This window comes from Oncorhynchus kisutch, linkage group LG20 (genome assembly GCF_002021735.2).
Source record: "Oncorhynchus kisutch isolate 150728-3 linkage group LG20, Okis_V2, whole genome shotgun sequence".
Classification (NCBI taxonomy): Eukaryota; Metazoa; Chordata; class Actinopteri; order Salmoniformes; family Salmonidae; genus Oncorhynchus; species Oncorhynchus kisutch.
The window spans coordinates 21,523,079-21,548,523 of NC_034193.2; the positions used below are offsets into that span (position 1 = coordinate 21,523,079).

Below are 25,445 nucleotides of genomic sequence, written 5' to 3' on the forward strand. Positions count from 1 at the left end.
TCAGGAATGAGACGCGTTCTGTCTCCTAGAGATGAACGTACTTTGGTGCGAAAAGTACAAATCAATCCCAGAACAACAGCAAAGAACCTTGTGAAGATGCTGGAGAAAACTGGTACAAAAGTAAGGGGGGGAAATTATGTGGATATACATCTCAAGACATCAGTCAGGAAGTTAAAGCTTGGTCACAAATGGGTCTTCCAAATGGACAATGACCCTAAGCATACTTCCAAAGTTATGGCAAAATGGTTTAAGGGCAACAAAGTCAAGGTATTGGAGTGGCCATCACAAAGCCCTAACCTCAATCCTATAGAAAATTTGTGGGCAGAACTGAAAAGGTGTGCAAGCAAGGGGGCCTACAAACCTGACTCAGTTACACCAGCTCTGTCAGGAGGAATGGGCCAAAATTCACCCAACTTATTGTGGGAAGCTTGTGGAAGGCTACCCAAAACGTTTGACCCAAGTTATGAAATGTAAAGGCAATGCTACCAGACACTAATTGAGTGTATGTAAACTTCTGACCAACTGGGAATGTTATGAAATAAATATAAGCTGAAATAAATCATTCTCTCTACTATTATTCTGACATTTCACCTTCTTAAAATTAAGTGGTGATCCTAACTGACCTAAGACAGTGAATATTTACTAGGATTAAATGTCAGGAATTGGGAAAATGAGTTTAAATGTATTTGGCTAAGTTGTACGTAAACTTCTGACTTCAACTGTATATTTAGATACACTACTGTTCAAAAGTTTGGGGTCACTTAGAACTGTCCTTGTTTTTGTAAGAAAATAAAAAATCTGACCATTAAAATAACATCAAAGTGATCCGAAATACAGTGTCGACATTGTTAATGTTGTAAATGACTATTGTAGCTGGAAACGGCTGATTTTTAATGGAATATTTACATAGGCCAACTGAGGCCCATTATCAGCAACCATCACTCCTGTGTTCCAATGGCACGTTGTGTTAGCTATTCCAAGTTTATCATTTTAAAAGGCTAATTGATAATTCGAAAAACATTTTTCAATTATGTTAGCACAGCTGAAAACTGTTGTTCTGATTGAAGAAGCAATAAAACTGACCTTCTTTAGACTAGTTGAGTATCTGGAGCTTCAGCATTCATGGGTTCGATTACAGGCTCAAAATGGCCAGAAACAAAGACCTTTCTTCTGAAACTCGTCAGTCTATTCTTGTTCTGAGAAATTAAGGTTATTCCACGAGAGAAATTGCCAAAAAACTGAAGCTCTCGTACAGCGCTGTGTACTACTCCCTTCACAGAACTGCGCAAACTGGCTCTAACTAGAATAGAAAGATGAGTGGGAGGCCCCGGTGCACAACTGAGAAAGATGACAAGTACATTAGAGTGTCTAGTTTGAGAAACAGACGCCTCACAAGTCCTCAACTGGCAGCTTTATTAAATAATACCTGCAAAACACCAGTCTCAACGTCAACAGTGAAGAGGCGACTCCGGGATTTCAAAGAAAAAGGCATATCTCAGACTGGCCAATAAAAATAAAAGATTAAGATGGGCAAAAGAACACTGTACAGAGGAATGCTGCCTAGAAGGCCAGCATCCCGGAGTCGCCTCTTCACTGCGTTACTACAGATCCTGGTTCGATACCGGGCTGTGTCGCAGCCGGCTGCAACCGGGAGACCCACGAGGTGATGCACAATTGGCCCAGCGTTGTCTGGGTTAGGGGAGGGTTTGGCCGGCCGGGATTTCCTTGTCCCATCGCGCTCTAGCGACTCCTGTGTCGGGGCGGGCTCATGCACACTGACACAGTCGCCAGGTGTACTGTGCTTCCTCCGCCACATTGGTGCGACTGGCTTCCTTGGTTAAGCGGGCATTGTGTCAAGAAGCAGTGCGGCTTGGCTGGGTTGTGTTTCGGAGGATGCAGGGCTCTCGACCTTTGCTTCTCCTGAGTCAGTACAGGAGTTGCAGCGATGGGACAAGACCGTAACTACCAATTGGATATAACTTAAAATGGTGTAAAAAAACAGCAACAATTATTTACCTTATTTACATAAGTATTCAAACCCTTTGCTATGAGACTTGCAATTGAGTTCAGGTGCTTGTTGTTTCCATTGATCATCCTGGAGATGTTTCTACAACTTGATTGTAATCCACCTGTGGTAAATTCAATTGGTTGGACATGAATTGGAAAGGCACACACCTGTCTATATATGGTCCCACATTTGACAGTGCACGTCAGAGTAAAAACCAAGCCAAGAGGTTGAAGAAATTCTACATAGAGCTCTAAGACAGGATTGTGTCCTAGGCACAGATCTGGGGAACGGTACCAAAAAATGTCTGCAGCATTTAACGTCCCCAAGAACACAGCGGCCCCTATCATTCTTAAATGGAAGAAGTTTTAAACCACCAAGACTTCCTGGAGCTGGCTGCCCAACCAAACTGAGCAATCTGGTGAGAAGGGCCTTGGTCAGGGAGGTGACCAAGAACCCGATGGTCACACTGACAGAGCTCCAGAGTTCCTCTGTGGCGATGGGAGAACCGTCCAGAAGGACAACCATCTCTGCAGAAATCCACCAATCAGCCACTCCTCAGTAAAAGGCACATGACAACCCACTTGGAGTTTGCCAAAAGGCACCTAAAGGACTCTCAGACCATGAGAAACAAGATTCTCTGGTCTGATGAAACCAAGATTGAACTCTTGGCCTGAATGCCAAGCGTCACATCTGGAGGAAACCTGGCACCATCTCTATGGTGAAGCATGGTTTGTGGCAGCATCATGCTGTGGAGATGTTTTTCAGTGGCAGGTACTGGGAGACTAGTCAGTATCAAATAAAAGATTAACGGAGCAAAGTACAGAGAGATCCTTGATGAAAACCTGCTCCAGAGAGCTCAGGACCTCGGACTGGGGCGAAGGTTCACCCTCCAACAGGACAATGACCCTAAGCACACAGCCAAAACAACGCAGGAATGGCTTCGGGACAAGTCTCTGAATGTCCTTGAGTGGTCCAGCCAGAGTCCGGACTTGAACCTGATCTAACATTTCTGGAGACACCTGGAAATAGCTGTGCAGCGATGCTCCCCATCCATCCTGACAGACCTTGAGAGGATTCGCAGAGAAGAATGGGATCAACTCCCCAAATACAGGTGTGCCAAGCTTGTAGATTTTTTTCCAAGATGAATTGAGGCTGTAATCGCTGTCAAAGGTGCTTCAACAAAGTACTGAATGAAGGGTGTCAACATTTATGTAAATGTGTTATTTCAGCTTTTGATTCATAATACATTTGCAAAAATTCTAAAAAACAGTTTTTGCTTTGTCAGTCTGGGCTATGATGTGCAGATTGATGAGGGAAAAAAATATTTCATCCATTTTAGAATAAGGCTGTAACGTAACAAAATTTTGAAAAAGTGAAGGGGTCTGAATTCTTTCCGAATGCACTGTATACAGTATCATGTCTTGTTGAGTCTATGACTGTTTACACAGCTACTGAGGGTGGTTAGACATCAATGCCAGCCCAAAGTCATTGTGACTTTGTTGCAAGATGCACAAGTGATGAGCTCTAGATACTGTGTTCCAACGTGAAGATGAAAAGAAAAATGGAAGGAAAATATATGATGGAACCTTTCCCCAAATCCATCCAAGCCATCTTTGCTTCCTGGGCCCTGAAGGAGGGCAATTCATCTTATTCCTCGTTATCATGATTAATCCTCTTATGTTCAACTCCTTCTCCCTCCCCTTGGCTACACACCTCAGTTGAACCCATGTGTTCTGTTCCCCATATCCCTGTTAAAGGCACTGTTTGTGCCCCCAACCCTTTCTCTGGGTTTATGGTGCTAATCAGAGTTCCAACCTGTGAGCTTTAGGCCCTGATTTTCGGATCATTCCATTTTCCCCTTGGCAGCCTCTCTCGCCAACTTCAGCAGCCTTTCAAAAACACAGTCGTCAGATGGTGCTGAGCTCTCACTGTTTTTAATTCATTTGGGGGCCCTCCATGTTCAATTGGTCATGCAGAGCAAGCCAAAAATTGAGTTCAGGTGCTTGTTGTTTCCATTGATCATCCTGGAGATGTTTCTACAACTTGATTGTAATCCACCTGTGGTAAATTCAATTGGTTGGACATGAATTGGAAAGGCACACACCTGTCTATATATGGTCCCACATTTGACAGTGCACGTCAGAGTAAAAACCAAGCCAAGAGGTTGAAGAAATTCTACATAGAGCTCTAAGACAGGATTGTGTCCTAGGCACAGATCTGGGGAACGGTACCAAAAAATGTCTGCAGCATTTAACGTCCCCAAGAACACAGCGGCCCCTATCATTCTTAAATGGAAGAAGTTTTAAACCACCAAGACTTCCTGGAGCTGGCTGCCCAACCAAACTGAGCAATCTGGTGAGAAGGGCCTTGGTCAGGGAGGTGACCAAGAACCCGATGGTCACACTGACAGAGCTCCAGAGTTCCTCTGTGGCGATGGGAGAACCGTCCAGAAGGACAACCATCTCTGCAGAAATACACCAATCAGCCACTCCTCAGTAAAAGGCACATGACAACCCACTTGGAGTTTGCCAAAAGGCACCTAAAGGACTCTCAGACCATGAGAAACAAGATTCTCTGGTCTGATGAAACCAAGATTGAACTCTTGGCCTGAATGCCAAGCGTCACATCTGGAGGAAACCTGGCACCATCTCTATGGTGAAGCATGGTTTGTGGCAGCATCATGCTGTGGAGATGTTTTTCAGTGGCAGGTACTGGGAGACTAGTCAGTATCAAATAAAAGATTAACGGAGCAAAGTACAGAGAGATCCTTGATGAAAACCTGCTCCAGAGAGCTCAGGACCTCGGACTGGGGCGAAGGTTCACCCTCCAACAGGACAATGACCCTAAGCACACAGCCAAAACAACGCAGGAATGGCTTCGGGACAAGTCTCTGAATGTCCTTGAGTGGTCCAGCCAGAGTCCGGACTTGAACCTGATCTAACATTTCTGGAGACACCTGGAAATAGCTGTGCAGCGATGCTCCCCATCCATCCTGACAGACCTTGAGAGGATTCGCAGAGAAGAATGGGATCAACTCCCCAAATACAGGTGTGCCAAGCTTGTAGATTTTTTTCCAAGATGAATTGAGGCTGTAATCGCTGTCAAAGGTGCTTCAACAAAGTACTGAATGAAGGGTGTCAACATTTATGTAAATGTGTTATTTCAGCTTTTGATTCATAATACATTTGCAAAAATTCTAAAAAACAGTTTTTGCTTTGTCAGTCTGGGCTATGGTGTGCAGATTGATGAGGGAAAAAAATATTTCATCCATTTTAGAATAAGGCTGTAACGTAACAAAATTTGGAAAAAGTGAAGGGGTCTGAATTCTTTCCGAATGCACTGTATACAGTATCATGTCTTGTTGAGTCTATGACTGTTTACACAGCTACTGAGGGTGGTTAGACATCAATGCCAGCCCAAAGTCATTGTGACTTTGTTGCAAGATGCACAAGTGATGAGCTCTAGATACTATGTTCCAACGTGAAGATGAAAAGAAAAATGGAAGGAAAATATATGATGGAACCTTTCCCCAAATCCATCCAAGCCATCTTTGCTTCCTGGGCCCTGAAGGAGGGCAATTCATCTTATTCCTCGTTATCATGATTAATCCTCCTCTGATCCTCCTCTTATGTTCAACTCCTTCTCCCTCCCCTTGGCTACACACCTCAGTTGAACCCATGTGTTCTGTTCCCCATATCCCTGTTAAAGGCACTGTTTGTGCCCCCAACCCTTTCTCTGGGTTTATGGTGCTAATCAGAGTTCCAACCTGTGAGCTTTAGGCCCTGATTTTCAGATCATTCCATTTTCCCCTTGGCAGCCTCTCTCGCCAACTTCAGCAGCCTTTCAAAAACACAGTCGTCAGATGGTGCTGAGCTCTCACTGTTTTTAATTCATTTGGGGGCCCTCCATGTTCAATTGGTCATGCAGAGCAAGCCAACAAGTGTGATGTATTCAGTTTTTGAAATCATAAGAGTTTTATCCTTTTATTGGGAGGTTCATGAGGCTTCAGTACCTATTGTGATTGTAAATGTTGCTCAAACTTGTGATGTAGGCCTATTTCCAGTACCATCTCTTCCACTCCTTGTTTGCCAATGAGTTCTTCCTCTCATCGCTCCTCACCCAGTCACTTTCGCTTGTATCCTACTTTTCCTCTCAGTGCTCTCTTCAACTTTCTCTCATCAGCCTTCCAACCACCCAATTGTTCTCACTCTCTATTTCTCCCTCAATCGGATTACTCTGCTTTATGCAGTATACATCTCACTCTCTCTCTCTTTCCCTCCCCAATGAGTTAGCTCTTTGGCACTCTATTGGCCTGTCTGCCTTCTGTCTGTCTTTCTCTTCTCTCCTCCAGTGCAGACTCCCAAGTTCTTCAATAATTAATGAGACAATGTACATAAATCAGCCTATCTCCGTCCCTCCTTGTTCATTTCATGACGGTGGCAACCTCCTAAAATATTCTAAGCATTTAACATGCTGCGGTTTAGCAACATGGGAATTATAGACGCCATCACCATCAATGTGAGGCGTGGTTCGGGAATGTCGAATCTAATGCCGCCAACAACAACTAGAGTGTAGGATGAATGGTAGCTCTGTCCATTTCATAGGTGGTTCCCTGCAGGTCCTTTTACATGTGTTGATGCATTGTTTCTAAGCGATTTTCATTGAGCCCCCTCTATAATGTATAGTATGTGTGTTTACTGAAGTGGTTAGAGACACGTTTCCTTCTTCACCATTCTCCAGCCGGGCCGGCTCATCTCTCTGTCCTGCCCGCCTCACTTCCGTTGACAGACAGTTGCTCAGGGTGAAGTGGCCATCCCCGTCACTCACTGGCTCCTTGGGGATCACTTTCCCACCATGCTCAATCCTCGGTTCCCCATCCTCTTTACACAGCAGCTATTCAATGGGTATGCTTCCTGTTTGCCTTCTGGGTACTGAGACATGGACAGACCCTATTGATCTGCATGCATCAAACATACCTCCAGCATACTGTCATTGAGTGGTACTAACACAAACACTGGTTGAAAACACTAGAACCTATCTATCATGTTTGCCATGAAAACCTATGTGAGTGATGTGTCTGTGCTTTTTTTCACGTCTGTAATTCTCAAAGCATCATGAGCGTTCCAGAAGTGGCCCTCCTGTGTTAGTTTGCCTGCTACTAGTCTAAAATGAAAGCTGTCCCTGTGGCATCATGGGATGTTTTATTGAGCTCCGTCTGTCCATTTGAGTCTACAGATTCACATCTACAGTATGTGGGGCTCACCGCTTTCATTTTCAATTCCGACCTCAAAACTGCCAATAGGGCAGTGGGGAATCCCAACTTCATCCACCATCGTTAAGACGTTTTTTTTTGGACCATATCCAACTCTGCATGATGGCAGGCCCTGTAGCCAGACTACGCCGCATAGTGAAACCAGCAAGAAGCATATGGAGGGATTTCCCAGCCAAATGCTCATGGAAGGACAGTATTATTAAACTGGGCAACTTGCTGTTAGTTTCACTAGAGAAATGGGACTATGACCATTAAAAAAACGAAGCTTTTGACCATGCTCAATACTAAACTGCCTGTCCTCTCTCTCCTGCAATGAACCTGCAAATATTCATAGAGTTTATATATAGGCCGTCTTTCATCAGCTCTATTCCCCCATGTATTCCCGACAGCAAAATGTAAAATGTGGACCAGCACTCATTCACCTAGGCTATGCGAGAAGCCAATGTCACCAATGAGTTATTGCTTCTATCGCATATGCCTACGCTACTGTTAATACCAAATGCTTTACATTTTACAAGTTCATTTATATTCTCGCAGTTCGAGAAGTGTGTTGATTTGAGTGTTGTCAGTCATTGTGTTAATTAGCCATTTGTTTAACCCTTTACCTCCCTCTCTCCTCCACAGCATGTTTTTGGGGGTGAAGACAATGTCGCACGGGACAGCCATGTCACGTTGCCACGACAGCAATGTCACCTGGCCCTCTCTGCAGTGACCCTGCACAGCGAAGGATGCTGGGGAATAGCAAACACTATTATCCCGGGGAGGACGACAAGTATGGGGAGGATGAGGAAGAGGAAGAGGAGCAGGGACGAGAGAACAGAAAGGGGGAGAGTAGAGAGAAGGAGAATGGAGGGATAGAAGGGCTCGAGGAGATGGAGATAAAGGGAGGCAGACAATCACGCGAAGGTAAATGGGAGGGAGGTAAACCCTCGGCCATTGTGGTTGGAAGACAGAGAGGAGACCGGACACTGAGGCCAGCCAATCCAAGAAATAGAGGCATCCCCTATACATCCAATCAGGCTCCCCAAAAGCAGCAACACCAACTCGTCCCAGCCAATCAGCAGCAGTATCACCCGGCCCCGGCCACTCAGACCCAGAAGAGACGCGCTCACATGGAGCGGAGTATGACCACAGTGGCGCCCATAGAGGACACTCACCTGACCATGATGGTGTTCCGCATTGGAATCCCTGACATCAAACAGACAGTAGGTGCATGTTTCATGGTACTGCTAAGTACAATTATGTCAAGCTGTTATTATATTCTTCTCACATTACTATCATTGGATACAGACAGTGTAACAGCCAAGCCCAGGCCAGAGATCAATCCTGAGGGGAACCATACTACATTCAGAGCAACCGTCTCTCTCACATGGGTTATGAATCTATGAAGAACAGAGACTTGACTCAGGTTAGGCTACATGCAAGTGCTAAACACGGCTCACTTAATAATCCAAAGTAATTGACGGTGTTCTCACTTCTCAATGAAGTTAGCAATGATTGGAAGCGATGGATGCTTTCTCAGTACTGCATGGATAGGTGTGATTGTGGGTGAGAGTTGGCCAACCCCCTTGCTCCATACTGCAGCGGCATTTCAGGTGAGAATGAGTACCCTTTGTTAACCCCTCCCCCGTTATGACTCTTCTCCGTACTCCAATTCCCAGAACATTCCCAACTGTTCTACATGTCAGCTGATCTGCCCTCAATATAACAGTAATTGCTAATTATCTAATAGAGATTTAATGAGTTTGAGGAGGGCGTGAACACAAAAGAGGGCATTTGGTGTCTTGGTCTTAAAGCACCGTCACCCACGGGGCATCCTAGACTACCCACCACCCACCCCAACAAACAACTTCAAGGACCTCGCACAGGAAATAGAATTGTTCAAAATTAGATGGAGAGAATGAGGAAATGAAGTTGAGTGGAGGCTGAACGAGAAGGAGAGAGAGAGAGAGAGAGAGAGAGAGAGAGAGAGAGAGAGAGAGAGAGAGAGAGAGAGAGAGAGAGAGAAAGAGAAGGAGAGAGAGAGAAGCACAGGATGTTAGAGAGGGAGACAAAAAGAGGCGTGAATAGGTAAAAAGAGGGGGATCAAGGTCACAAAGGTCACAAACAACATACTTGGGATGAGAATTCCCAGGGACCTCACGTTACGATATTATCACCATACTTTGGTGCCGATATGACATGTATTGCAATTCGATACTGCGATTTTATTGCGAATCGATGTTCCAAACATATTGCTCACCATATATCTGCTGCAGGGGGACAAGATTGAGCCAATGAGAACATTTGTTTTGATCAGTCGTGGAAATAAAGGTGCTGAAAACAAATTGTCTCACGACTTAAAAAGAAGATGGAGAACAAGCTATGAAGGAAAAATACTGGTGTTTTGGTGCAGGTACAGCCGACTAGCGCAAAAATATTATTGCGATATTGTCAACAATAATATTGTGATATATCACCAAAAATAATATCCCAATATGTAACTATATATTTTTTTTTGACCCAACACTACAACACACATCTCTGTACATTGATAAATCTCTCAGTAGTTAATGTCTGAACAATGATATACGGTGGGGCAAAAAAGTATTTAGTCAGCCAACAATTGTGCAAGTTCTCCCACTTAAAAAGATGAGAGAGGCCTGTAATTTTCATCATAGATACACTTCAACTATGACAGACAAAATGAGAAAAGGAAATCGAGAAAATCACATTGTAGGATTTTTTAATGAATTTATTTGCAAATTATGGTTGAAAATAAGTATTTGTTCACCTACAAACAAGCAAAATTTCAGGCTCTCACAGACCTGTAACTTCTTTAAGAGGCTACTCTGTCCTCCACTCGTTACCTGTATTAATGGCACCTGTTTGAACTTGTTATCAGTATAAAAGACACCTGTCCACAACCTCAAACAGTCACACTCCAAACTCCACTATGGCCAAGACCAAAGAGCTGTCAAAGGACACCAGAAACAAAATTGTAGACCTGCACCAGGCTGGGAAGACTGAATCTGCAATAGGTAAGCAGCTTCGGAGTGGCTTCGTAAGAAGCATTTCAAGGTCCTGGAGTGGCCTAGCCAGTCTCCAGATCTCAACCCCATAGAAAATCTTTGGAGGGAGTTGAAAGTCCGTGTTGCCCCGCAACAGCCCCAAAACATCACTGCTCTAGAGGAGATCTGCATGGATGAATGGGCCAAAATATCAGCAACAGTGTGTGAAAACCTTGTGAAGACTTACAGAAAACGTTTGACCTCTGTCATTGCCAACAAAGGCTATATAACAAAGTATTGAGATAAACTTTTGTTATTGACCAAATGCTTATTTTCCACCATCATTTGCTAATAAATTCATAAAAAATCCTACAATGTGATTTTCTGGATTTTTTGTCTCATTTTGTCTGTCATAGTTGAAGTGTACCTATGATGAAAATTGCAGGCCTCTCTCATCTTGGGAGAACTTGCACAATTGGTGGCTGACTAAATACTTTTTTGCCCCACTGTATTTATTGCAATGAGGATAGCTGCTGAGAGCATCCCAGAAGAGCCCTGTCAGAAAAAACAGAATGATAGGGTGGAACTGTCACACATGTATAAAGTGCATTCGGAAAGTATTCAGACCCCTTCACTTTTTTCACATTTTGTTACGTTACAGCCTTATTCTAAAATGGATTCAATTGTTTTTTCCCCTCATTAATCTACACACAATAGCACAAAAACAGATTTTTAGAAATGTTTGCAAATTTTTAACAAATCTGAAACTTAAATATCACATTTACATAAGTATTCAGACCTTTTACTCAGTACTTTGTTGAAGCACCTTTGGCAGCGATTACAGCCTCAATTCTTCTTGGGTATGACGCTACAAGCTGGGCAGACCTGTATTTGGGGAGTTTCTCCCATTCTTCTCTGCAGATTCTCTCAAGCTCTGTCAGGTTGGATGGGGAGCATCGCTGCACAGCTATTTCCAGGTGTCTCCAGAGATGTTCAGGGTTCATGTCCGGGCTCTGGCTGGACCACTCAAGAACATTCAGAGACTTTTCCCGAAGCAATTCCTGCGTTGTTTTGGCTGTGTGCTTAGGGTCATTGTCCTGTTGGAAGGTGAATCCTGAGTCTCTAGTCTCCCAGCCGCTGAAAAACATCCCCACAGCATGATGCTGCCTACAGAATCCCCCGACCTCAACCCAATTGAGATGGTTTGGGATGAGTTGAAATGCAGAGTGAAGGAAAAGCAGCCAACAAGTGCTCAGCATATGTGGGAACTTCTTCAAGGCTGTTGGAAAAGCATTCCTCATGAAGCTGGTTGAGAGCATGCCAAGAGTGTGCAAAGCTGTCATCAATGCAAAGGGTGGCTATTTTGAAGAATCTGAAATACACTGCTCAAAAAAATAAAGGGAACACTAAAATAACACATCCTAGATCTGAATGAATGAAATATTCTTATTAAATACTTTTTTCTTTACATAGTTGAATGTGCTGACAACAAAATCACACAAAAATTATCAATGGAAATCAAATTTATCAACCCATAGAGATCTGGATTTGGATTCACACTCAAAATTAAAGTTGAAATCCACACTGATCCAACTTTGATGTAATGTCCTTAAAACAAGTCAAAATGAGGCTCAGTGGTGTGTGTGGCCTCCACGTGCCTGTATGACCTCCCTACAACGCCTGGGCATGCTCCTGATTAGGTGGTGGATGGTCTCCTGAGGGATCTCCTCCCAGACCTGGACGAAAGCATCCGCCAACTCCTGGACAGTCTGTGGTGCAACGTGGCGTAGGTGGATGGAGTGAGACATGATGTCCCAGATGTGCTCAATTGGATTCAGGTCTAGGGAACGGGCGGGCCAGTCCATAGCATCAATACCTTCCTCTTGCCTGACCTGCTGACACACTCCAGCCACATGAGGTCTAGCATTGTCTTGCATTAGGAGGAACCCAGGGCCAACAGCACCAGCATATGGTCTCACAAGGGGTCTGAGGATCTCATCTCGGTACCTAATGGCAGTCAGGCTACCTCTGGCGAGCACATGGAGGGCTGTGCGGCCCCCCCAAAGAAATGCCACCCCACACCATGACTGACCCACCGCCAAACTGGTCATGCTGGAGGATGTTGCAGGCAGCAGAACGTTCTCCACGGCGTCTCCAGACTCTGTCACGTCTGTCACATGTGCTCAGTGTAAACCTGCTTTCATCTGTGAAGAGCACAGGGCGCCAGTGGCGAATTTGCCAATCTTGGTGTTCTCTAGCAAATGCCAAACGTCCTGCACGGTGTTGGGCTGTAAGCACAACCCCCACCTGTGGACGTCGGGCCCTCATACCACCCTCACGGAGTCTGTTTCTGACCGTTTGAGCAGACACATGCACATTTGTGGCATGCTGGAGGTCATTTTGCAGGGCTCTGGCAGTGCTCCTCTTGCTCCTCCTTGCACAAAGGCGGAGGTAGCGGTCCTGCTGCTGGGTTGTTGCCCTCCTACGGCCTCCTCCACGTCTCCTGATGTACTGGCCTGTCTCCTGATAGCGCCTCCATGCTCTGGACACTACACTGACAGACACAGCTAACCTTCTTGCCACAGCTCGCATTGATGTGCCATCCTGGATGAGCTGCACTACCTGAGCCACTTGTGTGGGTTGTAGACTCCGTCTCATGCTACCACTAGAGTGAAAGCACCGCCAGCATTCAAAAGTGACCAAAACATCAGCCAGGAAGCATAGGAACTGAGAAGTGGTCTGTGGTCACCACCTGCAGAACCACTCCTTTATTGGGGGTGTCTTGCTAATTGGCTATAATTTCCACCTGTTGTCTATTCCATTTGCACAACAGCATGTGAAATGTATTGTCAATCAGTGTTGCTTCCTAAGTGGACAGTTTGATTTCACAGAAGTGTGATTGACTTGGAGTTACATTGTGTTGTTTAAGTGTTCCCTTTATTTTTTTGAGCAGTGTATAAAATATATGTTGATTTGTTTAACACTTTTTTGGTTACTGCGTGATTCCATATGTGTTATTTCATAGTTTTGATGTCTTCACTATTATTGTACAATATAGAAAATAGTAAAAAATTAAGAAAAACCCTTGAGTAGGGTGTGTCCAAACCTTTGACTGGTAGTCTATATATACTAGACTAAATACAGGACAGACACTTCAAAACCTTATTCCTGGTGATGAATTGTTTGACTGTCTTTTTTTGCCATTAATGAATGTGTTTTTCAATGCCCCCCCCCTTCCCCCTGTCCCGTCCCCCATTAAGAGGGTACACACGGTCTTTGCACAGTGAGTGAGTCCATGCCACTTATTATGTGACTTGTTAAGTATTTGTATTTTTACTCCTGAAATTATGTAGGCTTGCCATAACAATGGGGTTGAATACTTATTGACATTTCAGCTTTTAATTTTGAATTAATTTGTAAACATTTTGAATAACAGTAATTCCACTTTGACATTATTGTGTAAACCAGTGACAAACAATTTATATTTAATAAATGTTAAATCCAGGCTGTAACACAACAAAATGTGGAAAAAGTCCAGGGGTGTGAATACTTTCTGAAGTTCCGCTCTCTCCCAGGAATCACACACAAACACACACACACCATACGTCTTGCATACACACGTCTCTCTCACACACAGACACACAGACACACATACTCGGGTATTTCCTCCAAGGGACGGCATCGCTATGGCAACGGGTACATTGCTCCTCTAATGATCTCGCCATGTGCTGTTGGCTACAGTATCAAACGGATAGACAGAAGGGGAGAAAACTATAGAAAATGTTGTCCCCCCCCCCCAAAAAAAAACAACAATAATATGTAAATATACTCCACAAACATCAGCCTAAAATCAAATTAATGCAAAGTTCCCAGATGCATATAAAAACATCAAAGACATTGTCCATTGTGACCAGAAAGCCTCTAATGTATCAAACACAGACATACGTGGGGGGAACGCGCTTTATCCTCTAAAGAAGTCTATGAAGAAAATCTCTGTCTTCCATTGATTGCAATGCAGGTCTAAGGTTATGGCTAAGGCAGATAATTGGTTTAGTTGACAGAGTGAGTGTTGTACTCTGGGTCCTAGTAATTATTGGCCCTCATTGTGTGTCTTGAGTCTTGTTAATAGGCATAGTTAATAGACATGGCGACTGATTAATAATTTACACACCTTTCATTTGTATACAAATGAGTCAGAATGGTGATAGCGAATCGGTAGCTTTGCAGCGAATGAGCACATTTGATGCTCAGTAGTTAGTGTGCTAGATCAGTTAGATTATTTGTTCATTTCAAGTAGAGTAAACATGATAATTGTCCGTTTTCAATGAGACCAGTAAAAGGCCATTGATAGAAAGGTGAAACCAATTTCCATAAAGTACTTTCTACGTCTACTTTTAAAACAAACTCTTGTCAATCACATGCCGTTAATACAGCCTTGTTGCTAAAATGTCACCATGTTATGAATAATTAACTGCCATGATGCTTTAGATTTGGATCACAAATTGTATGTCAAGCTAATTATACACCTTCCAGTCAAATCAAATGGCATTTAAAATGTAGAACTCACCTTTGCCCCAATCCTTGCTTCCATCCAACACTCACGCATGCACGCACACACATGCACACACACACATGCACACCACCTTGAAAATAATACACTCATGATTTTCATACCTATTAACTGTCCACTGTGCCTTCTCGTCTCTCATCTCCTCCCTCTGTCAGAGGTGTCTGCAGTTTGACCCTGACTTCACTGTGTGGAGTGCCAAGCAGCAGGTCGTCTGTTCGCTGAGCGAGCCACTGTGGGACATCTACAACTATGGCCTCTTCCAGCCCGCCGGAGAGGGACGAGACGCCATGTTCCTGGAGGAGGAGCGTTGCCTCCGAGACTACCCACAGTCCTTTGAGAAAGGGGTGCCTTACCTGGAGGTATTTTGATGGGAGACACTGGATGTTAGAGAGTGATGCAATAATAATACACTACCGTTCCAAAGTTTGGGGTCACTTACAAATGTACTTGTTTTTGAAAGAAAAGCAACTTTTTTTGTCTATTAAAATAACATCAAATTGATCTGAAATACAGTGTAGACATTGTTAATGTTGTAAATGACTATTGTAGCTGGAAATGGCTGATTTGTTTAATGGAATATCTACATAGGCGTACAGAGGCCCATTGTCAGCAACCATCACTCCTGTGTTCCAATGGCACGTTGTGTTAGCTAATCCAAGTTTATAATTTTAAAAGGCTAATTTATCATTAGAAAACCCCTTTGCAATTATGTTAGCACAGTTGAAAACTGTTGTTCTGAATTAAAGAAGTAATAAAACTGGCCATCTTTAGACTAATTGAGTATCTGGAGCATCAGCATGTGTGGGTTCGTTTACAGGCTCAAAATGGGCAGAAACAAAGACCTTTCTTCTGAAACTCGTCAGTTTATTCTTGTTCTGAGAAATGAAGGCTATTCCATGCGAGAAATTGCCAAGAAACTGAAGATCTCGTACAACGCTGTGTACTACTCCCTTCACAGAACAGTGCAAACTGGCTCTAACCAGAATAGAAAGATGAGTGGGAGGCCTCGGTGCACAACTGCGCAAGAGGACAAATACATTAGAGTGTCTAGTTTGAGAAACAGACGCCTCACAAGTCCTCAACTGGCAGCTTCATTAAATAGTACCCGCAAAACACCAGTCTCAATGTCAACAGTGACGAGGCGACTCCGGAATGCTGGCCTTCTAGGCAGAGTTGCAAAGAAAAAGCCATATCTCCGACTGGCCAATAAAAATAAAATATTAAGATGGCAAAAGAACCCAGACACTGGACAGAGGAACTGCCTAGAAGGCCAGCATCCCGGAGTCGCCTCTTCACTGTTGACGTTGAGACTGGTGTTTTGCGGGTACTATGTGTGCTAACTGTGCTAGGAGCTGGCTAACATAATTGCAAAAGGGTTTTCTAATGATCAATTACCCTTTCAAAATAATAAACTTGGATTAGCTAACACAACGTGCCATTGGAACACAGGAGTGATGGTTGCTGATAATGGGCCTCTGTACACCTACAGTATGTAAAGTTGAAGTCGGAAGTTTACATATACTTAGGTTGGAGTCATTAAAACTCATTTTTCAACCACTCCACAAATCTATAGTTTTGGCAAGTCGGTTAGGACATCTAATTTGTGCATGACACAAGTCATTTTTCCAACCATTGTTTACAGACAGATTACAAACCTGACTCAGTTACATCTGCTCTATCAGGAGGAATGGGCCAAAATTCCCCCAACTTATTGTGGGAAGCTTGTGGAAGGCTACCCAAAACGTTTGACCCAAGTGAAACAATTTAAAGGCAATGCTACCCAATACTAATTGAGTGTATGTAAACTTCTGACCCACTGGGAATGTGATGAAAGAAATAAAAGCTGAAATAAATAATTCTCTCCTATTATTCTGACATTTCACATTCTTAAAATAAAGTAGTGATCCTAACTGACCTAAGACAGCTACAATAGTCATTTACAACATTAACAATGTCTACACTGTATTTCTAATCAATTTGATGTAATTTTAATGGACAAAAAAAATAGCTTTTCTTTCAAAAACAAAGACATTTCTAAGTGACCCCAAACTTTTGAACGGTAGTGTATTTGTATCCTATTTAGCTTGAGACTTTTCGGGGAGTGCATTTAAAAACTCACTAAGACTAATGGGCTGCCCCCAAGTCACATTTCTATTACATTTTCTTTAAATGACTTGATATGAATGGATTTGACCTCAACCTTAACCACAACCAGCTTGTAGGTCAAAATAGATTTGGATCGATGTATTTATATAAATTTGCTTTTTAGTGGGTTTGCAGTGCTTCGATTTTTCACTGCGGAGCTCCACTTACTGTGAAACCAATACACAGTACAGTGATACCCATGCACTGGTATTATGATGCCCTCTGGTGGTATGTCTGTTGTGGGTGTTTATGACCTGGGTGGGGTTCCAAATATGTAAGACGTCAGGGCTGGAGTTGGTTCCAGAAGGACTACAGTGTTTAGATTAGGCAAGGTTGAAGCCAGGGGTATGAAAATAACGTGTTTTCATCCTTCAGATGGCTTTAAAGATTTGATTCTACTGCAAATATTTTCTGTTCCACAGTTTAGGTACAAGACCAGGGTATACAAACAAACAAACCTGGATGAAAAACTACTTACTAAACTGCACACCAAGGTACTTCCTATGTCCCTTGTTGTAGGTGAAAGATATTTGTACAGCTATGGAAATGAAAGTTTATGGCAGGCCAATGTTTTTAATGTCCAGTGAACATCTTCCACTGCAGGCGAGTCTGAAAAAGTTCATGGACTACATTGTGAGTGGATCATTAGATAAGATATCAAAGGTCCTGGACAAAGGTCTCGACCCAAACTACCATGACCCTGACAATGGAGGTGAGTTGAAAACTAGCTTGATAGGGTTACCACTGCATGACTCTGACACTGTTTTCAGTCAAATGATCATTACCGATATTAACAACCCCCATAATCTCAAACTCTTTCCCTGCTCCCTCCCTCTCTTCTTGATCCTCCATTTCCTCCTCCCTCCTTTCTCTCGCTCCCTCCTCTTCAGAGTCTCCCCTGTCTGTGGCGGTGCAATCTGGTATGACAGTGGAGGGGATCAGGGCGCTCGTTCAAGGTGGGGCCCATGTCGACTTCAGAACTAGAGATGGACTGACAGCTGTACACAAGGCTGTCAAGGCACACAATCATGTTGCGCTGCTGGTAACTAGGACTCCACACACACACACACACACACACACACACACACACACACACACACACACACACACACACACACACACACACACACACACACACACACACACACACACACACACACACACACACATGGGTTTAATAAGCATGTATTTTCTCCATCCTTGCCAGGCTCTACTGTCCCTGGGAGCGTCTCCTGATTACAAAGACAGATGTTGCCTGACCCCGCTGTACCACTCAGTGCTGATAGGTGGCGACACCTCCTGCTGCGAGACCCTACTCTACTACAGGGCCAGACTGGGAGTGAGAGATGAAAACGGCTGGGAGGAGTCTCACCAGGTATCCGTCTGGCTGTCTAAAGCAGATACATTTCCCTAAAAAAAGAATCACCTCCATCCGTATGATCGTCACAAACAATGTCTCAGACAGCACTGGCCCTATTTTGACTCAAATTGGCTGAGGGACGTGTCTTGCCATAGAGATCTGATATCTACAAAACTACACTGACTGGACCAAGGCGGTAGCTACAGTAATGAACTGAAATTTGTTTTGTCACACGCAATAACTGGATCTTTTTGTGGAAGGTGACATGTATACTGTTGTTTTTATGTCTATTCATATTTTTGTCTTCTGTGTATTATCATACGTTGGTATAGTACATTAGGTTTTTACTTTACTTTCAGTCTCCTGTCCACGTCTTAAACATTTCCTCCCTCTTTTTCTGCTCTCCATTCTCCTCCATTGAGAAACACTCTCACTCATCTCTTTCCATTCATTCCCTTTCCTCCTCTCTCTTCCTTTCTCTCCACAGCTCAGGGATGAAGAGGAATTTGGAATGCAAGAAATACACAAGGTACTCGTCATGTAATCCATTAATACTTTGATTTAAGTTTAAGTTGGGGGAAGAGTAACACTTAGGGTCATGACCTTACATAACCTTCCATGGTCTCAAAGTGGTTAAGAAAAAGAAAGGGGAGATTGGTCATTTCTTCCTGAAACAGTGATCCTTCCCAAGTGCCAAATCCGTACCTTCATCTCATGTAACAGTTGAGTCCAATGCGAATAGACATTAGATACCATCCCGTGCTGACATCTTCTATCTTTGCATCATTTCCTCACTTTTTCTGTGCTGTGCTGTTCACCAGTGTGGTGTCATGCTATTTTACTTTTGTTCATATTAGCTTGTGTAGTGTCCTGTGGTACTTCTTTAATTTGGTTTCTTGTGTTATTTCAAGTGCAAATCTTTAAGCAGAAGGGGAATTCAAAAGCGTATTTATATCATTTTATTCATCAACTCTATATCTTTCTATTCTGTTTATCTTTCACGTTGTCACAAATGTTGCTACATACAGTATATTTCATTTATTTGAAATTGATTGTGACGTGATGATCCTTCTACAACCCCTGAGATTTTCTATTGCTAATAAAAATATACTTTCTTTATACACCCTCCCCCAAGGCCTGCCAGAATGGTTTTGCCCAGCACCTGGAGCACCTTCTGTTCTATGGGGCAGATACCACTTCTCAGAATGCCTCAGGGAACACTGCACTTCACATTTGTGCTCTGTATAATAAGGTAAGTACCATTTAAAATATGCAATAAAGAGTGTGTGTTTCCATTCAAAGTTGAACTTAAAGAAACTGGTATGTGAGTTCCAAAACTACTGTATGATATTTTAGTCCTGAATCAAGTTAAGGTCAAATGCAGCCATTTTTATCGAAATATCAAATAATTTCTGGATAACAATGAAGTACCTTTACAATTAAAAAGGTTAAAAAATGAACAAATAGTTTTTTAGCAAAGAGCAATTTCTCAAGCAAGTATGTTGCTAGGACTGTCTGGGAGTGGTTTGAGTGGGGAGGGGAAAACATTACATTTGCTGTTATTGGTAGAGAGGCTTGTAAATCTCTTTCTTATTGGTCTAATTAAGTAATATAACAAAACTCCCTCTCACCAAAACAGGGTGAAATTTAAGGTGGCCTTTAAAAACATCTCTCTAAAAGGGCATTATCATCATTTTCACAATTTCACATAATTATTCCAACCTCAAAGTGTGGAAATAGAAATAAAACACAGGAAATTACATTTTTGACTGCACTGGGCCTTAAAACAGCGACTTTCTTTCTGGCGTATCAGGAAAGCTGTGTTCGTGTTCTGCTCTACAGAGGTGCCAATAAGGAAATGAAGAACAAGCATGGACAAACCCCCTTTCAGGTATCAATAACAACTTCATGTTTTCAGTTTATATATATATATATATATATATATATATATATATATACTGCCGACTACGCCAAATGTAATCAGGATTGCTATAGGTACTAGACGGTATTAGACCACCAGTTTTGATAGCCTTTAGCCGTACCCTCATCCTACTCCTCCTCTGTTCTTCGGGTGATGTAGAGGTTAACCCAGGCCCTGTGTGTCCCCAGGCGCTCTCATTTGTTGACTTCTTTAAGCTTAAAAGCCTTGGTTTCATGCATGTTAACATCAAAAGCCTCCTCCCTAAGTTTGTTTTACTCACTGCTTTAGCACACTCCGCCAACCCTGATGTCCTTGCCGTGTCTGAATCCTGGTTTAGGAAGCCCACCAAATATTCTGAGATTTCCATCCCCAACTACAACAATCTCCGTCAAGATAGAACTGCCAAAGGGGGAGGAGTTGCAATCTACTGCAGAGATAGCCTGCAAAGTTCTGTCATACCTTCCAGATCTATGCCCAAACTTTTCGAGCTTCTGATTTTAAAAATGAATCTCTCCAGAATTAAGTCTCTCACTGTTGCCACCTGTTATAGACCCCCCTCGGCTAACAGCTGTGCCCTGGACACCATATGTGAATTGATTGCCCCCCATCTATCTTCAAAGTTCGTTCTGTTAGGTAATCTCTCACCTCCACCCTACCTGACACCCTAGACACCCTAGACCGACTCCAATTTGCTTACCGCCCAAATAGGTCCACAGACGATGCAATCTCAACCACACTGCACACTGCCCTAACCCATCTGGACAAGAGGAATACCTATGTGAGAATGCTGTTCATCGACTACAGCTCGGCATTTAACACCATAGTGCCCTCCAAGCTCGTCATTGACGGGCCGCCCCCAGGTGGTGAGGGTAGGCAACAACATTTCCACCCCGCTGATCCTCAACACTGGGGCCCCACAAGGGTGCGTTCTGAGCCCTCTCCTGTACTCCCTGTTCACCCACGACTGCGTGGCCACGCACGCCTCCAACTCAATCATCAAGTTTGCGGACGACACAACAGTGGTAGGCTTGATTACCAACAACGACGAGACGGCCTACAGGGAGGAGGTGAGGGCCCTCGGAGTGTGGTGTCAGGAACATAACCTCACACTCAACGTCAACAAAACTAAGGAGATGATTGTGGACTTCAGGAAACAGCAGAGGGAACACCCCCCTATCCACATTGAATGAACAGTAGTGGAGAGGGTAGTAAGTTTTAAGTTCCTCGGCGTACACATCACAGACAAACTGAATTGGTCCACCCACACAGACAGCATCGTAAAGAAGGCGCAGCAGCGCCTCTTCAACCTCAGGAGGCTGAAGAAATTTGGCTTGTCACCAAAAGCACTCACAAACTTCTACAGATGCACAATCGAGAGCATCCTGTCGGGCTGTATCACCGCCTGGTACGGCAACTGCTCCGCCCACAACCGTAAGACTCTCCAGAGGGTAGTGAGGTCTGCACAACGCATCACCGGGGGCAAACTACCTGCCTTCCAGGACACCTACACCACCCGATGTCACAGGAATGCCATAAAGATCATCAAGGACAACAACCACCCGAGCCACTGCCTGTTCACCCCGCTATCATCCAGAAGGCGAGGTCAGTACAGGTGCATCAAAGCTGGGACCGAGAGACTGAAAAACAGCTTCTATCTCAAGGCCATCAGACTGTTAAACAGCCACCACTAACATTGAGTGGCTGCTGCCAACACACTGACTCAACTCCAGCCACTTTATTAATGGGAATTGATGGGAAACGATGTAAAATATATCACTAGCCACTTTAAACAATGCTACCTAATATAATGTTTACATACCCTACATTATTCATCTCATATGTATATGTATATACTGTACTCTATATCATCTACTGCATCTTTATGTAATACATGTATCACTAGCCACTTTAACTATGCCACTTTGTTTACATACTCATCTCATATGTATATACTGCACTCAATACCATCTACTGTATCTTGCCTATGCCGCTCTGTACCATCACTCACTCATATATCTTTATGTACATATTCTTTATCCCCTTACACTTGTGTCTATAAGGTAGTAGTTTTGGAATTGTTAGCTAGATTACTTGTTGGTTATTACTGCATTGTCGGAACTAGAAGCACAAGCATTTCGCTACACTCGCATTAACATCTGCTAACCATGTGTATGTGACAAATAACATTTGATTTGATTTTGATTTGATTTGATTGAACCTAAACTGGGATATGGGATATACCCCGGCAGTCCTACAGTCTAAGCTAGATGCCCTCAATCTCACACAAATTATCAAGGAACCCACCAGGTACAACCCTAAATCTGTGAACATGGGCACCCTGATATTACCCTGAACAACTTGCCCTCCAAATACACCTCTGCTCTTTCAATCAGGATCTCAGCGATCACTGCCTTATTGCCTGCATCCGCTATGGGTCCGCGGTCAAACAACCACTCCTCATCACTGTCAAACGCTCCCTAAAACACGTCTGCGACGAGCAAACCTTTCTTATCGACCTGGCCCGGGTATCCTGGAAGGATATTAACCTCATCCCATCAGTAGAGGATGCCTGGTCGTCCATTAAAAGTAATTTCCTCACCATCTTAAATAAGCATGCCCCTTTCAAAAAATGTAGAACTAAGAACAGATATATAGCCCTTGGTTCTCTCCACACCTGACTGCCCTCGACCAGCACAAAGAAATCCTGTGGCGGACTGCACTAGTATCGAATAGTCCCCGTGATATGCAACTTTCAAGGAAAGTCAGGACAGAACAGAAATTTGCATCCTGTAGCTCTAACTCCAAAAGGTTTTGGGACACGGTAAAGTCCATGGAGAATAAGAGCATCTCCTCCCAGCTGCCCACTGCACTGAGGCTAGGAAACACTGTCACCACCAATAAATCCACAATAATTTAGAATTTCAATAAGCATTTCTCTACGGCTGGCCATGCTTTCCTGCTGGCTACCCCGACCCCGGCCAACCGCTCTGCACCCCCCACAGCTAGTTGCCCAAGCCTCAACAGCTTCTCCTTCACCCCAATTCAGATAGCAGATGTTCTGAAAGAGCTGCAAAACCTGGACCCATACAAATCAGCTGGGCTAGACAATCTGGACCATCTCTTTCTAAAATTATCCGCCGCCATTGTTGCAACCCCTATTACCAGTCTGTTCAACCTCTTTTTCTTATTGTCTGAGATTCCTAAAGATTGGAAAGCTACCCCAGTTATCCCCCTCTTCAGAGGGGGTGACACTGTTACAGACCTATATCCATCCTGCCCTGCCTTTCTAAAGTCTTCGAAAGCCAAGTTAACAAACAGATCACTGACCATTTCGAATCCCACCGTAACTTCTCCGCTGTGCAATCCGGTTTCCGAGCTGTTCACGGGTGCACCTCAGCCACACTCAAGGTACTAAACGATATCATAACTGCCATCGCTAAAAGACAGTACTGTGCCGCCGTCTTCATCGACCTTGCCAAGGCTTTCGACCCTGTGAATCATCGTATTCTTATCGGCAGACTCAACAGCCTTGGTTTCTCAAATGACTGCCTCGCCTTGTTCACCAACTACTTCTCAGATAGAGTTCAATGTGTCAAATCGGAGGGCCTGTTATCCGGACCTCTGGCAGTCTCTATGGGGGTACCACAGGGTTCAATTCTCGGGCTTACTCTTTTCTCTGTATATATCAACGATGTCGTTCTTGCTGCAGGGGATTCCTTGATCCACCTCTACGCAGACGACACCATTCTGTAAACATCTGGCCCTTCTTTGGACACTGTTTTAACAAACCTGTTTTAACGAACCAAACGAGCTTCAATGCCATACAACACTCCTTCCATGGCCTCCAACTGCTCTTAAACGCTAGTAAAACTAAATTGCATGCATGCTTTGTCACCAAAGCCCAAAATACCACCCACCACTGTGAACTGTATGCTCTCGTCGGCTGGCCCTCGCTAGATATTCGTTGCCAGACCCACTGGCTCCAGGTCATCTATAAGTCTTTGCTAGGTAAAGCTCCGCCTTATCTCAGCTCACTGGTCACCATAACAACACCCACCCGTAGCACACGCTCTAGCAGGTATATCTCACTGGTCATCCCCAAGCCAACACCTGCTTTGGCCGCCTTTCCTTCCAGTTCTCTGCTGCCAATGACTGGAAAGAATTGCTAAAATCGCTGAAGTTGGAGACATATCTCCCTCACTGACTTTAAGCATCAGCTATCTGAGCAGCTTACCGATCGCTGCAGCTGTACACAGACCATCTGTAAATAGCCCATCTAACTATCTACCTCATCCCCATATAGTTTTTAAAAAACTATTTTGCTCTTTTAAACACAAGTATTTCTACTTGCACATCATCATCTGCACATCTATCACTCCCGTGTTAATTTGCTCAATTGTAAATTACTTCGCTACTGTGGCCTATTTATTGCCTTACCTCCTTACGCCATGTGCACATACTGTATATAGACTTTTTCTATTGTATTATTGACTGTGTGTTTGTTTATTCCATGTGTAACTATGTGTTGTTGTTTATGTGGCACTGCTTTGCTTTATCTTGGCCAGGTCGCAGTTGTAAATGAGAAATTGTTCTCAACTGGCCTACCTGGTTAAATAATGGTGAAATTAAAAAATTAAATAAATAGGTAAATAAACCATAGAGTTAATAATCAGTTACTTGTTTTACATGTATTATTTGCAAAGCATTTATCAAATTCTGTGTTTTTGTAGAATTGTTCCTGTGCATGGAGCATGTATTGTGTTGCACAGTTGCATGTATTGTGTTGCACAGTTGCATGTAATTGTGTGTCTCCATGTGTTTGTGTTTTGAAGGTAGCAGTAATGTCAGGCCATTTTGAAATCGGGGAAATCATCAAAAACCACAGAGATGCAGATGTAGGTAAGTTTTGGTCCTCCACTTGGGTTATCTTCAGATTTGGGAGTGATTGATAGTGTGTTTTGATGAATGAGTGTCTACTATATTTATTTTGTTCTGTCTGCTATAAAACACCTTTCAGTGCATCATTTGGTATGAATGTCCTGCTTCCTCAATCAACCTTTGACTCACAATATATGTTGTCTTTTGTCATCTTATTAAGTTGTTTTATCACACTGGTAGATAGTATTTGTTCGCGGTGCATTGAATCAGAATAGAGGCTAATCCCTAGACATTTTGCAAA

At 43.5% G+C, this 25,445-nt stretch overlaps 1 protein-coding gene across 1 annotated transcript in view; it reads left to right on the forward strand.

Annotated features, from left to right (window-relative positions):
- Positions 1-25,445, forward strand: part of LOC109865151 (SH3 and multiple ankyrin repeat domains protein 1) — a 59,269-nt gene that overhangs the window by 15,563 nt on the left and 18,261 nt on the right. The window contains exons 2-11 of the mRNA XM_031799275.1: positions 7,905-8,485; positions 14,996-15,199; positions 17,408-17,479; positions 17,589-17,697; positions 17,876-18,027; positions 18,193-18,360; positions 18,833-18,874; positions 19,481-19,597; positions 20,159-20,236; positions 25,099-25,165. Of these exons, the coding sequence (XP_031655135.1) occupies positions 7,967-8,485; positions 14,996-15,199; positions 17,408-17,479; positions 17,589-17,697; positions 17,876-18,027; positions 18,193-18,360; positions 18,833-18,874; positions 19,481-19,597; positions 20,159-20,236; positions 25,099-25,165 (1,528 nt within the window). The 5' untranslated portion in view covers positions 7,905-7,966. The remainder of the gene's footprint in view (positions 1-7,904; positions 8,486-14,995; positions 15,200-17,407; positions 17,480-17,588; positions 17,698-17,875; positions 18,028-18,192; positions 18,361-18,832; positions 18,875-19,480; positions 19,598-20,158; positions 20,237-25,098; positions 25,166-25,445) is intronic.